This window comes from Tursiops truncatus, chromosome 11 (genome assembly GCF_011762595.2).
Source record: "Tursiops truncatus isolate mTurTru1 chromosome 11, mTurTru1.mat.Y, whole genome shotgun sequence".
Taxonomy (NCBI): Eukaryota; Metazoa; Chordata; class Mammalia; order Artiodactyla; family Delphinidae; genus Tursiops; species Tursiops truncatus.
The window spans coordinates 60395151-60407899 of record NC_047044.1 but is presented as its reverse complement, the minus strand read 5'-3'; the positions used below and the strand labels follow the sequence as shown (position 1 = coordinate 60407899).

The following is a 12749-nucleotide window of genomic DNA, read 5'->3' as shown; positions in this document are numbered from 1 at the left end:
TAACTACAGATTTGTAAACTCCTCAGGGGCAGGGGTCAGGCCTTTAGCTGTTTCTCAAACTCACTTCAGCATTAAAAAGTTTGAACTGGTAAGTGAGAAGGAAAAGAAGAACTTGAGCCTGCTGCTGTCAAACAAGCCTGTCCTGATGAGCAACCCGACTGCTCTCTTGCCTAAGTCCAGAGTTGGGTTCGAGTTTGAAACACTACATGGCAAATCTCTAGCCAAAGCCCTCACCTGCCCCTCCTTTGATTAACAGTCTCTAACTCAGGAAGTGGAACTATGGCATCTTTGGTGTCAGAGGTTGGATTTGGGCAAGAAAAAGCCCACCCACACTCCTCAAGCAGAAAGAGAACAGGGTGAGGGGGATCGCTTTAGACCCTGAAGCCCTAGGCGTCCCAGTGGTTTTAGCACGATGAGCTCAATCGGCACCAGGTATGACCTGTCAGCCTCTACATTCTCTCCTGACGGAAGAGTTTTTCAAGTTGAGTATGCTATGAAAGCTACGGAAAATAGTAGTACAGCTATTGGAATCAGATGTAAAGATGGCGTTGTCTTTGGGGTAGAAAAATTAGTCCTCCCTAAACTTTATGAAGAAGGTCCTAACAAACGACTTTTTAATGTGGATCGGCATGTCTGAATGGCACTAGCAGGTTTGTTGGCAGATGCTCGTTCTTTAGCAGACATTGCAAGAGAAGAGGCTTCCAAGTTTAGATCTAACTTTGGATATAACCTTCCACTAAAACATCTTGCAGACAGAGTGGCCGTGTATGTACATGCCTATACACTCTACAGTGCTGTCAGACCCTTTCGCTGCAGTTTCTGGTTAGGGTCTTACAGTGTGATGATGGTGCACAGCTCTACATGATTGACTCATCGGGTGTTTCATGTGGTTATTGGGGCTGTGCCATTGGCAAAGCCAGGCAAGCTGCGAAGACAGAAATTGAAAAGCTTCAGATGAAAGAAATGACCTGCCGTGATGTTGTTAAAGAAGTTGCAAAAATAATTTACATAGTACACGATGAAGTTAAGGATAAAGCTTTTGAACTAGAGCTCAGCTGGGTTGGTGAAATAACTAACGGAAGACATGGAATTGTTCCAAAAGATATAAGGAAAGAGGCAGAGAAATAGGCCAAGGAATCTTCGAAGGAAGAAGACGAATCAGATGATGATAACATGTAACATTTACTTCATTTACTTCTATTTAACTATTTAGCCCTTTGGACTATTACATACCCACTGACCAACTTTCATTAAATCTTTGTCTTGTAAAAAACAAGAACAGGGTACAAGGCCTTGGAGGAGAGGGAAAAACAAATGTGTAAAATACGTCCTGGGATTTATAATCTAATTAGGAGGATAAAATCAACCAAGTACACAACTAAATAGGAAACCAGGCCAAGAAGTCTTGGGACGATGTCTTGGAGTGGGTAAGGCTTCTCCTATGAGACTGAGAAGGTGCAAGCTATTCTAAGCGAAGAGAACTGTGAGTAACAGTGGGAAAGCCCAGCGTCTGCTCTGGGCAAGGCAGAAGTTAGGGGCGACGTAAAGTTGGAGAAGCCAGCTGAAGGCAGATTATGAAATGCTTTCAGTGCTAGGGAGTAGTGCCTTGGAAAGAAACAGGATGTCTATTAGTCAGAGCTGTCCAGAGGAAATGGAACCAATAGGATACACAGGGATAAATATAGGAGGAGGTTTATGATAGGAATTGGCTCACATGATTATGGAGGTTGAGAAGTCCCATGATTTGCTCCATACAAGCTGGAGAACCAGGAAAGCTGGTAGTGTAATTCAGTCAGAGTCCAAAGGCCTGAGAACCAGAAGCACAGATGTCTGAGGTCAGGAGAAGATGGATGTCTCAACACAAGCAGAGAGAGCAAATTCATCTTCCTCTGCCTTTTTTTTTTTTTTTTTTTTCGAGGTTTTATTGCAAACCAAAGTTGGTTTATCACACACAAAAAAAGGTGTGTGGTGGGGGGGGGAAAGAATTGTACATTATTATAACCATGTTAATTACAGTACATTAAAATGGTGGTTTACATTACAAATAAGCCTGTAAGTTTAAATATACTAGTGTTATAACCCAATGTACAGACTTTCTTTATACAATACATATAATTATCAGGAATGCAAAAAAGAAACAAAAAAACCCAAAAACATAAATAATGCCCATTTTACAGGTGATATTTTAAACAATGAAAACACCAGGCTCTGACTGACAACTGGGGCATTGGTCCATAAAAACCTTTTCTAAAAATAGAAATATTTGTAGCAGCAATGCTTCTTTAAGCATCTGGATACAAGTCATTGCAAGACCATTTTCGATAAATTTTAGTTATTAACTATATCTTACAAAAAAAAAGCCTACACATAAATTTATCTTCCAAATATGGAAGAAACAAACAATGTCCCACGTTGTAGTGTCCTGCAAGTGTCACATTGATGCTTATAACTGAGTCCTTCTGTGAGCAAGCATACCACACTCATACGGCTGATCACACAGGAAAGTCCACAAGGAAAAACAGAACGGAAACACTCGGCAACAGGAAGAACTTTGGAGCTAACACGATCTCATCAGAAAAGGCACGTTTCATAAGATGCGTTATCACGGCCCGGACAGACCTTCAGAAGCTCCTTCTCCGAACAGCGTCCTCCTAAGAATGAGACCACTGCATCTGCCTGGGGCGGCCCTCTACTGCTCATTTCAGAGATAGCACCACATTGGAAGGAAGGATAAAGGAAAACCTCACAAGCTCACTGAGGAGGATGTGCTCTTCGAAAAGCTTCCAGCAAACAGTGTGCAATAAGATTGCCAAGATGTGCAAGCTTCCAGGGATGTGCAAATTCTCTTTTAAGATGTCCTGTCAGCTGGCAGCTCTGCCAAAAGGCTAACTAAAACATTTCAAAAACGCCCGTAAAATCCTTCACAACCAACCCTAAGACCATTCAGAGGAAAGAGTCCACGGGAGGTGCGTAGGAAAAGCCCAGGAAGGCCTCGGCCGCTTCCTTGACGCTGGCTGTGAGGAGGATACTGTCGGGCGACCGACCGATGGAGTTGGGGACTGGCTCTTCGGTAAACTCGGGATCAAAGTGCCGCAGGTCGCTGGGTCCACTCACATTTGGGTTAAAAGGGGGAGTAATCTTCTTATTAATGAGATCATCCCAGTTAATTAGGGAGAAGAAGACGTGATTCTTAATCTCCATAAAGTCATCCTTGGCACCAAGCCTCTTTGTCCTGTCCTTCTGCAGGAGGCCCTCCAGGACGTGTCTTGCAGAATTTGTAATATTTGGCTTCAACTGGAGGGGTTTGTTCAGAATGTTGTCGTACATCTCAGCTGTGTTTCGGCTATAAAATGGAGGCAGGCCATAGAGCATCTCATATAAGACGGCCCCCAGACACCATCAGTCCACGGTCCTATCATAAGGCTGCTTATGAAGTACCTCAGGTGCAAGATACTCGGGTGTGCCGCAGAAGGTGGATGTCGTGCCATTGTGTTCAATGTTCTCCTTGCAGAGTCCAAAGTCAGTAAGGACAATGTGTCCCTGTGAATCCAGCAAAATATTCTCTGGCTTTAAGTCTCTATAAACGATGTTCAGAGAGTGCAGGTAACCCAAGGCACTGGCTATTTCAGCAGCATAGAACCGAGCCCGTGGTTCCAGGAAGCATCGTTCCCTCTGGAGATGGTAGAACAACTCTCCACCGTTAATGTAGTCTAGGACAAAGTACAGTTTGTCAGCCGTCTGGAAAGAGAAGTGAAGGCCCACCAGGAAAGGGTGTTTCACGTTCTTCAGGAGAACATTCCGCTCCGACATAATATGCTTTTCCTCCTTCTTTTTCAGGATCGCTTTCTTTTGTAAAACTTTGACTGCATAGAATGCTTCTTCGGCTTTGTGTCTTGCCAGGAGAACCTTTCCAAAACTGCCCTTCCCGATCACTTTCAAGAAGTGAAAGTCAGATGGTTTAGCATGAGGGTTGGATGATGGGCCCAGGTTAATTTGCTGAGAAGGACTCGGTGGAGGAGAAGGGTTGGCATTCATGAGCTCAGGCTCCTGAGGTTGGGAGATTTTCAAAATGGACTGAACTTCAGGGTGTTTGCATGCATAGGAGTTATTGGCAATCTTCTGAATAAAGTCGTTCAGGCCCATCCTTCTCTGTTTCATGAAAGCTGGCGTGACCCTGGGGCGGTGCGGAGTCGGCATCCCAGGCCATCGTCGACTCCCGAGGTTCCCTCGCCCGCTCCCCGACCTGAAAACTCCGCAAGGTTGCATCCCATTGTCTTCAAATCTCTTAGTTTGTGCTCGTCTTCCCTACCCCTCCTCCGGTTTAATTCAGCCTTCCTCTGCCTTTTTATTCCACTCAGGCCTTCAGTGGATTGAATGATGCCCACCAGCATCATTGGTGGAGGTTATCTCCACTCAGCCTACCAATTCAAATGCTAATCTCTTCCAGAGATACCCCCACAGAAACACCAAGAAATGATGTTTTACCAGCTATCTGGTCATCCCTTAGCCCAGTCAAGTTGACACATAAAATTAACCAACACAGAGTCCAGGTTTAGCCAAGGTTCATCCAGGCAGCTTGTGCTGGGTAGAGTCAGACAATTCCTGAAGCAGTCCAGAGGGGAAAGGACAGTCACAGCTAGGGCAGAAGTGGTGGAGAGAGAGCAGAAGACAAAGACGGGAGAGGTGGGTAACCCGCCCCTATTACCCTCTGCCTTGCTCACCAAGTTCCAGCCAAAATGGTCTCCTTGTTGGACTTCAAACATGCCAGGCATGCCTCCACACAGTGTCTTTGCCTTTGCAACAGTCTTCCCCGGAAGTATGTAAGTCTCATTCCTTCACTTCTACTCAAGTCCCCTTGACCACCAAATATAAAATAGCACCCTTCCCCCATCATGACACTCCCTAGTTCTGTTACCTTGCTTTACTTTTCTCCATGGCATTTATCACCATCTGACCTAATATATATTTGTTTATTTTCTGCCCATTCCCAATAGTGTGCAAGCTCCATGAGGGCAAAGATTTTTTTAGTTCACCGTCGTAGCCTCAGTGCCTAGAATAGGGCACACAGTATGAATACTCAATAAATAACTGCATTGGTTTTAGATGGGTAGGTTAATGTGACATCAACAGTTTGAGACTGTGACATGGAAGACAGTAGTACCTTTAACAGAGATAGGAAAGTTGGGATAGAAAAGTGTTTGTTCAACATGGAACATGTTGAATTTGAGATATATGAGATTCATTGAAAATTCAGGACTAGTCCAGAGCAAACCTGCAGGGAAGTGGAAGGCAGAATCCAAACCTCCAAAGAGTAAAACAAAAGCTGAGAGGAAAACGGTTGAAAGGAGGAGCAGGATGGAGAGTCAGGTACAAAGGGCACAACCATAGATGGTCAAGGGCATAAATGGGAAAGTAAATCACTAGGTCAGAAACCATGAAGAAACATTCAGGTTGAATATGAAATATGTCAGGAAAAGGTGACTGGGGTCAAGGCCATGAGAAAGAACCATTAGGTCTTTTACAGGCTGCATTTATCTGTGCTGGCTATAGGGAGCCAGGTAGGACTCATGGCTTAGCACTCAAGAGCTGCCCTCCACAAGTTAGACCAGGGCGAGAAACCCAGAGTTGGAGGCATCTGTTGAGCTCATCAGGAGCTGTGATACAAAGATCTGGTCTCTGCCCCATCTGAACAGGAGTGACAACAGAAGCTTTGGGAACTGATGAGTCACTAAGGAAGAAAATGCAGAGCTCGAGTTGCAACTAGTGGCCCCAGGGTTAAACTGACCCCCAGGAATGTTTTTCTTGTGTGTGTGTGTGTGTGTGTGTGTGTGTGTGTGTGTGTTTTGCGGTATGCGGGCCTCTCACTGTTGTGGCCTCTCCTGTTGCGGAGCACAGGCTCCGGACACACAGGCTCAGCGGCCATGGCTCACGGGCCTAGCCACTCCGCGGCATGCGGGACCCTCCCGGACCGGGGCACGAACCTGCGTCCCCTGCATTGGCAGGCGGACTCTCAACCACTGCGCCACCAGGGAAGCCCACCCAGGAATGTTTTATTTGGGCTACACAAGGTTTTATTTTTCAAGTTAACATCTACTTTTTTATTTAAATTTACTTAATTTATTTATTTGGTTGTGCTGGGTCTTAGTTGCAGCCGGCAGGCTCCTTAGTTGTGTCTTGCGGGCTCCTTAGTTGTGGCTCACGGGCTCCTTAGTTGTGGCATGCGAACTCTTAGTTGTGGCATGCATGTGGGATCTAGTTCCCTGACCAGGGATCAAACCCTGGCCCCCTGCATTGGGAATGCAGAGTCTTAACCACTGTGCCATCAGGGAAGTCCCTAATGTCTACATTTTTTTTTTTTTTTGGCTGTGTTGGGTCTTCATTGCTGCGCACAGGCTTTCTCTAGTTGTGGCGAGCGGGGGCTACACTTCACAGCCGTGTGCGGACTTCTCATTGCGATGGCTTCTCTTGTTGCAGAGCATGGGCTCTAGGCACATGGGCTTCAGTAGTTGTGGCTCGTGGGCTCAGTAGTTGTGGCTCACAGGCTCTAGAGCACAGGCTCAGTAGCTGTGGCACACGGGCTTAGTTGCTCCACGGCATGTGGGACTTCCCAGACCAGGGCTCAAACCCGTGTCCCCTGCATTGGCAGGAGGATTTTTAAGCACTACACCCCCAGCGAAGCTCCCTAACGTCTACTTTTAAATGTTAAGAATTTTCAGCAAAAAATCCTTATTTCTGGTTTATCTAGCAGAAACTGGAAGATCTGGTGACACTGGGCTAACATTCCAGTTGATAATAAGAGTCTGAGCTGAGTTGTGACTGCTGCCTTTAAAGGAAGTGTATAGGGTAGGCTAGGCTATGAAATAGAAGGAGCTTAGAATGAAGATTTGTTTCTTGTTCACTCAAAGTCCAGGGTCAGTCGGGCAACTCTCCGGAGCAGCTTTCCTCCTGGCAATGACTCAGGGATCCAGGCTGCTTACACCTTATGGCTCTAGTTTAACTTACGGTCTCCATGATCAGCAGGGAGCAGCAGCTGTTCAGATCGAGCTGCTCCAGAGCTTTTAACATGCTTCCTACTTGATGGGACACAGCTCCTTCCACTGACTGTCTATAGGCCAGAACTAGTCACATTTCCCCCAGTAGGGAGCTGAGAAATGGGGAGCTTATGGATTTGGGGTGAGCAGTAAATGTCTCTGCCACAGGGAGCAAGTGCTCTGTATGCAGTTTGCCACAATGCCTACCTACCAGGCTGCTTAAATGTTCCCATTAGCTGCCTGACTCCTGGAGGCATCTGCATCCATAGCCTTTGGGGCAAAAAGAGAGGAGGGCTGGTAGAGAACCTTGTGGAAGGTTACCAGAGGCTAGCTCACAACAGAACCCTACACTGGCAGGTGTCTTTCTGCCTTTCCTCTCCTCCCCAAGGTAGCTGGTTATCGAGAGAACCCACACCCACACCTAGCCATCCCTTTCCCACTTTCCTGGGCACACCACTGAGGGATGCCTGCTTTTTCTCCAGAGATGAGGATTCAAAATGTTCTTGTGCTCCAGCCATTGCATATTTCAAATTCCTCATAGTCAAGAATATTCTTCTATATTCTATCCACTTTACTTCCCCTTGCATTGCGTTTTTCTGTTTACCCTTGTTCTGCAGAGCTGAGTAGGAACAGAGCTGCAACAAGAACCTGCACTACTAGGCTCTAGAAATTACGAATCCCCATGTGAAACGTTATTCAGGAAGATAATTTATGTGCTGTCCCTTTAAAGTGCTTGCTTTATATATCTTATTTTTCCCCTCTGGTTTTTAAAATTATTATCATTTGTTCCTCCTTTTCTGCCTTCTTTTGGATTAAATAACTTTTTAAATCCCACATTAATTAATTTATTGGATTTTTAGCTATACTTCTTTGCATTATTTTTTTCCCAATAATATGGGTTTAATTGGGAAGTAAAATTAAATGTCCAGCAAGAGGAATTAATTGGAACAAACTGTTTTTCACAGCTAAGCATAAAATTAAAACATAGCAAACCAGCAGAAGTGAAATAATTGGTTTATAATGAATTATCATTTTTAATCACCGAGAGCCCCCAAACCTACTCATTTTCCTTTTACAGTAAATTTTATTTTTAGATTAATTCTAGTTTTCCTTATTACAAATGCAATACTTACAATTAAGATACAATTAAGTGAAAAAAAGTCATAGGAAAATCACATGCTTCCAGATATTTTAATGTATCCAGATACCACCACTAATAAAACCTTGATGTTTATATTTCCAAATCCTAGTCTATGTTTAAGTTGCTTAAGTAAGTTTTATTGACTTTAGGCACACTATCATAGTTTACACAAGCATCCCATCAATTGTGAAACCCTAAAGGTTTCCAACTAACCCATTCTTTTCTTTCCTTTTTTTTTTAATTGGAGTATAATTGCTTTACAATGGTGTGTTAGTTTCTGCTATATAACAAAGTGAACCAGCTATACATATACATATATCCCCATAGCTCCTCCCTCTTGTGTCTCCCTCCCACCCTCCCTATCCCACCCCTCTAGGTGGACACAAAGCACCGAGCTGATCTCCTTGTGCTATGCAGCTGCTTCCCACTAGCTATACATTTTACATTTGGTAGTGTATTATTTCTCTGCAGTTTTTTTTTTTGGCTGCGTTGGGTCTTCGTTGCTGTGCGCGGGCTTTCTCTACTTGCGGCGAGCAGGGGCTACTCTTTGTTGTGGTGCACGGGCTTCTCATTGCAGTGGCTCCTCTTGTTGCAGAGCACAGGCTCTAGGAGCTCAGGCTTCAGTAGTTGTGGCTCACGGGCTCTAGAGCGCAGGCTCAGTAGTTGTGGTGCATGGGCTTAGTTGCTCCACGGCATGTGGGATCTTCCCGGACCAGGGCTCAAACCCATGTTCCCTGTGTTGGCAGGTGGATTCCTAACGACTGTGCCACCAGGGAAGCCCTCTGCATTATTTTTAAAGTTCCCGTTCTAAGGCTTAGAATATCTATCCTTAACCTTTCATAGCCTACTTAGAGTTAATATTGAATCTCTTCAGACAGAAGGACCATCACCCTTTACGCTATAGTTGTAATATACACATTACACCTAAATACATCATAAATCCCACAACACAATGTTCTAAAATTTGCTTTTAACAATCAGATGCATTTTTTAAAAAATAAAAGGGAAAAAAGTCTTCTATATTTATGCAGCAATTTACGATTTCTGAAACTCTCCATTCATTCCTGAAGATCTGAATTTCCTCTGGTGTCATTTCCCCTCAGCTTTCTTCTTCTGGCACTCTAAGAATCTTGTTTCTCTGCTTTCAGGACTCTACAGTTCATGGGAAGCCCATCGCCATTCAAATTATTGTTCCCCTGTATATGATGTCACTTTTTTTCTGAATGCTTTCAAGATTTTCTTGCTATCATTGGTTTTCAGCATTTTGACTATGATAAGCCAATGCAGTTTTCTTTATATTTACACTCTTCAGGGTTTGCTGAGCTTCCCGAATCTTAACCAAATGTGGTTAACCAAATCTACAGTTTGGGGGTATTATTTCTTCAAATATTTACTATCCTATCTCTTTCTCTCCTCTCCTTTCGAGACTTCAGTAACATGTTCTATCTTTTGATATGGTCCACAGGTCCCTGAGGCTCTGTTCACTACCTTTTTTCCAATTTTTTTTCCCTCTCTTCAGATTTGATCATTTCTGTTGATCTACCTTCAAGTATAGAGACTCTTTCCTATCATCTCTCTTCCACTCTTAATCTCATCCATGAAATTTATTTCAGATATTGTATTTTTCAATTTGAAAATTTCCATTTGGTTCTTTCCATATTTTCTATTTCTCTGCTGAAATTTCCTACCTTTTCATTCATTACAAGTATATTTTACTTTAACTCAACAAGCACAGTTATAATAGCTGCATTAAAGTCCTTGTCTGATCATTTCAACATATGGCTCATATCAAGGTTGCCCTCTGTTGTCTTTTCCCTCCAGAATGGGTCACATGGGCTTCCCTGGTGGCGCAGTGGTTGAGAGTCCGCCTGCCGATGCAGGGGACACGGGTTTGTGCCCCGGTCCGGGAAGATCCCACAGGCTGCGGAGCGGCTGGGTCCGTGAGCCATGGCCGCTGAGCCTGCGCGTCCGGAGCCTGTGCTCCGCAACGGGGGAGGCCACAACAGTGAGAGGCCCGCGTACCGCAAAAACAAAAACAAAAACAAAAACAGAAGGGCTCACGTTTTCCATGTTCTTCACATGTTGAATAATTTTAACTGTATCCTATACATCATGAATGTTACGTTTTGAAGACTCTAGATTCTGTTATATCCCTCTGTGGCAAGCAGAATAATGGCCCTCTCAAAGATGACAACATCCAAACTTCTGGAACCTGTGAATATGTTATATTACACAGCAAAAGAGAATTAAGGCTGCAGATGGAATTACAGTTGCAAACTGGATGACCTTAAAATAGGAAGATTATACTGGATTATCCAGGTGGGCCCAATGTATCACAGGGGTCCTTAATAGTGAAAGAGGGTAGCAGAAAGAAAAGCCAGAGTCAAAGTGATCAATACAAGAAGGATTCAACCCAATGTTTCTGGCTTTGAAAATGTAGGAAGGGGACCATGAGTCAAGGAACATGGGCATTTATACAGAAGGTGGAAAAGGCAAGGAAACAGAATCTCCCATAGAGCCTCCAGAAGGAACGCGGTCCTGTCAACACTCTTATTTTAGCTCAGTGAAACCCATTTCAGACTTCTGACCCAGAATCGTAAAAGAATAAATTTGTGTTTTTCTAAGCCCCTAAATTTGTGGAAATTTCCTACAGCAGGTACAAGGAACTAAGGCATCCTCCAAAAATGTTCATGTTTTCATTTTAGCAGGCAATTAAATTGGTTGGACCCAAACTACAACCTCTCTCTCTCACATGAGGTAGATGGCAGCTCAGATCTCAGTTCAATTCTCTCTCTTTTTTTTTTTTTTTGCTTTCCTCAGCTGAACAGTTCATGCATTCATGCTTTAACGACCAGCCAGAGACTTGGGCAGAATCAACACTAGAATTCAGGCTCTCTTCTTTACGTATTCCCTCCTGACTTTCTGAGACAGAGACTAAGTAAATTGCATCACCCAAGTGTTCATGCCAAAAAGTTGGGAGAGTTCCCTCTCCTGTGCCCTTCACATCTAATCAATCATGAAGTCCACTTCCAAAATAGATCTGCATCTATCCCTTTCCATCTCTTCATTCATGCCTAAAACACCAACTTCTCTCATCAGGATTACACCAGGGTTGACTTATCCAGTAGGCACAGCAGGCACAATGCCTGGGCCCCACCATACTTTAAGGGGCCCACAAAAACATTTTAGTTTATTTTTAAATTATAAGAAAAAAATAGGAACTTCCCTGGTTGTCCAGTGGTTAAGACTACATGCTCCCAATGTAGGGGGCCTGGGTTCGATCCCTGGTCGGGGAACTAGATCCCGCATGCCACAACTAAAAAAATTAAAAAAAAAGATACCGCACACAGCAATGAAGATTCCGCATGTTGCAACTAAGACCCGGTGCAGCCAAAAAAATATAATAATAAAAATAAATAAATAAATATTTTTTAAAAAAAGAAAAAAGAAATGTTTAGGTCAAAGAAAATGTATAATATTAATATATTGGTCTTTATACCAAGACAATCATAAAATATAATTTTTAATACTGCTTTTTGGAGAAAAGGGCCTATGAAGGCAAAAGTACCTAGAGTCCATGAAAAGTCATTATGAGGTCCTGGCAGCAAGAACCTTTTAACTGGTCTTTCTCTTCCATGAGTGCATGTGTATAATCCACTCTCCATTCACTAAACTGAGTAATCTTGTTGTCCTTGCTTAAAGTATGATTTCTATACAGTAAGGTGCACAACCCTTAAGTGTACAACCTGACGTACATAAATATACACTTATGTAACCACCACCCACATCAAAATACTAAATAATCCTTTTCCAAATTTTATTCAAGTCATGACATTCCCTTGCATAAAATCTTTCCGTGCTTTCCCAATCCACTTGGAATAAAATCCAAACTCCTAAACCTGGTTCACAGAGCCTCACATGATCCAACCCCTACCTATTTCTCAAACCTCATCTTGTACGACTCTCCCCCCTCCCTCACCAAACTCCAGCTACCAGCTTTTAAATTCCTCCACCTGCCAACATGTTCCTGCCCTGGAGCATTTGATCTGGTAGTGCACCCTCTACCTTCTGCTAAAGCTCTTCACGGGTCTGGCTCTTTGTAATTCAGATCTCAGTTTACATGTCACTTCCTCAGAGGACTTCCCTGACCATGCAATCTAAAGTTGCACAAAATCACTTTTATTAAGTCACCTTAATTACCTGCAGAGTGCTTATCATTTCTAATATTTTATTTATTCACTGCTTATTGTCTCACTGAACTGTAACATCCTTTGGAGCAGTTTTATTCTCCGTTGTACCCAAAACGCCAACAACAGTGCCTGACACATGGTAAGCGCTCAATGAAATTTTTCATTGAATTAACTACTATCTATGATAAAAATATAGCATTAGCTAGAGGAAGCATGGATGGCACTCGGCTGTGAAATCCTAAGGGCCTGAGTTTGACTTAATTTAGTCAGTAAAATGAAGGCTTAAAAGAGGTAAAAGCCCGTGGCAAGTAAGCGTTCAATATTTGTTACTTATTCCTTCTAAACATGCCCAATTAAAACCATCCTTAAGCAGAATACTGGGTTTGT

At 43.4% G+C, this 12749-nt stretch overlaps 1 protein-coding gene and 1 pseudogene across 1 annotated transcript; one reads left to right on the top strand and one right to left on the bottom strand.

The window, feature by feature from the left end:
* The first annotated feature begins 406 nt into the window (after window positions 1–406).
* Window positions 407–1194, top strand: LOC101316345 (proteasome subunit alpha type-3 pseudogene; annotated as a pseudogene).
* An 838-nt stretch (window positions 1195–2032) lies between these two features.
* On the bottom strand, window positions 2033–4212 carry LOC117314246 (serine/threonine-protein kinase Sgk1-like). Its single transcript, XM_033866643.2, has one exon. It carries the CDS (start codon window positions 4195–4197, stop codon window positions 3400–3402), a length of 798 nt encoding a protein of 265 aa, XP_033722534.2. The 5' UTR covers window positions 4198–4212; the 3' UTR covers window positions 2033–3399.
* Window positions 4213–12749: the final 8537 nt, after the last annotated feature.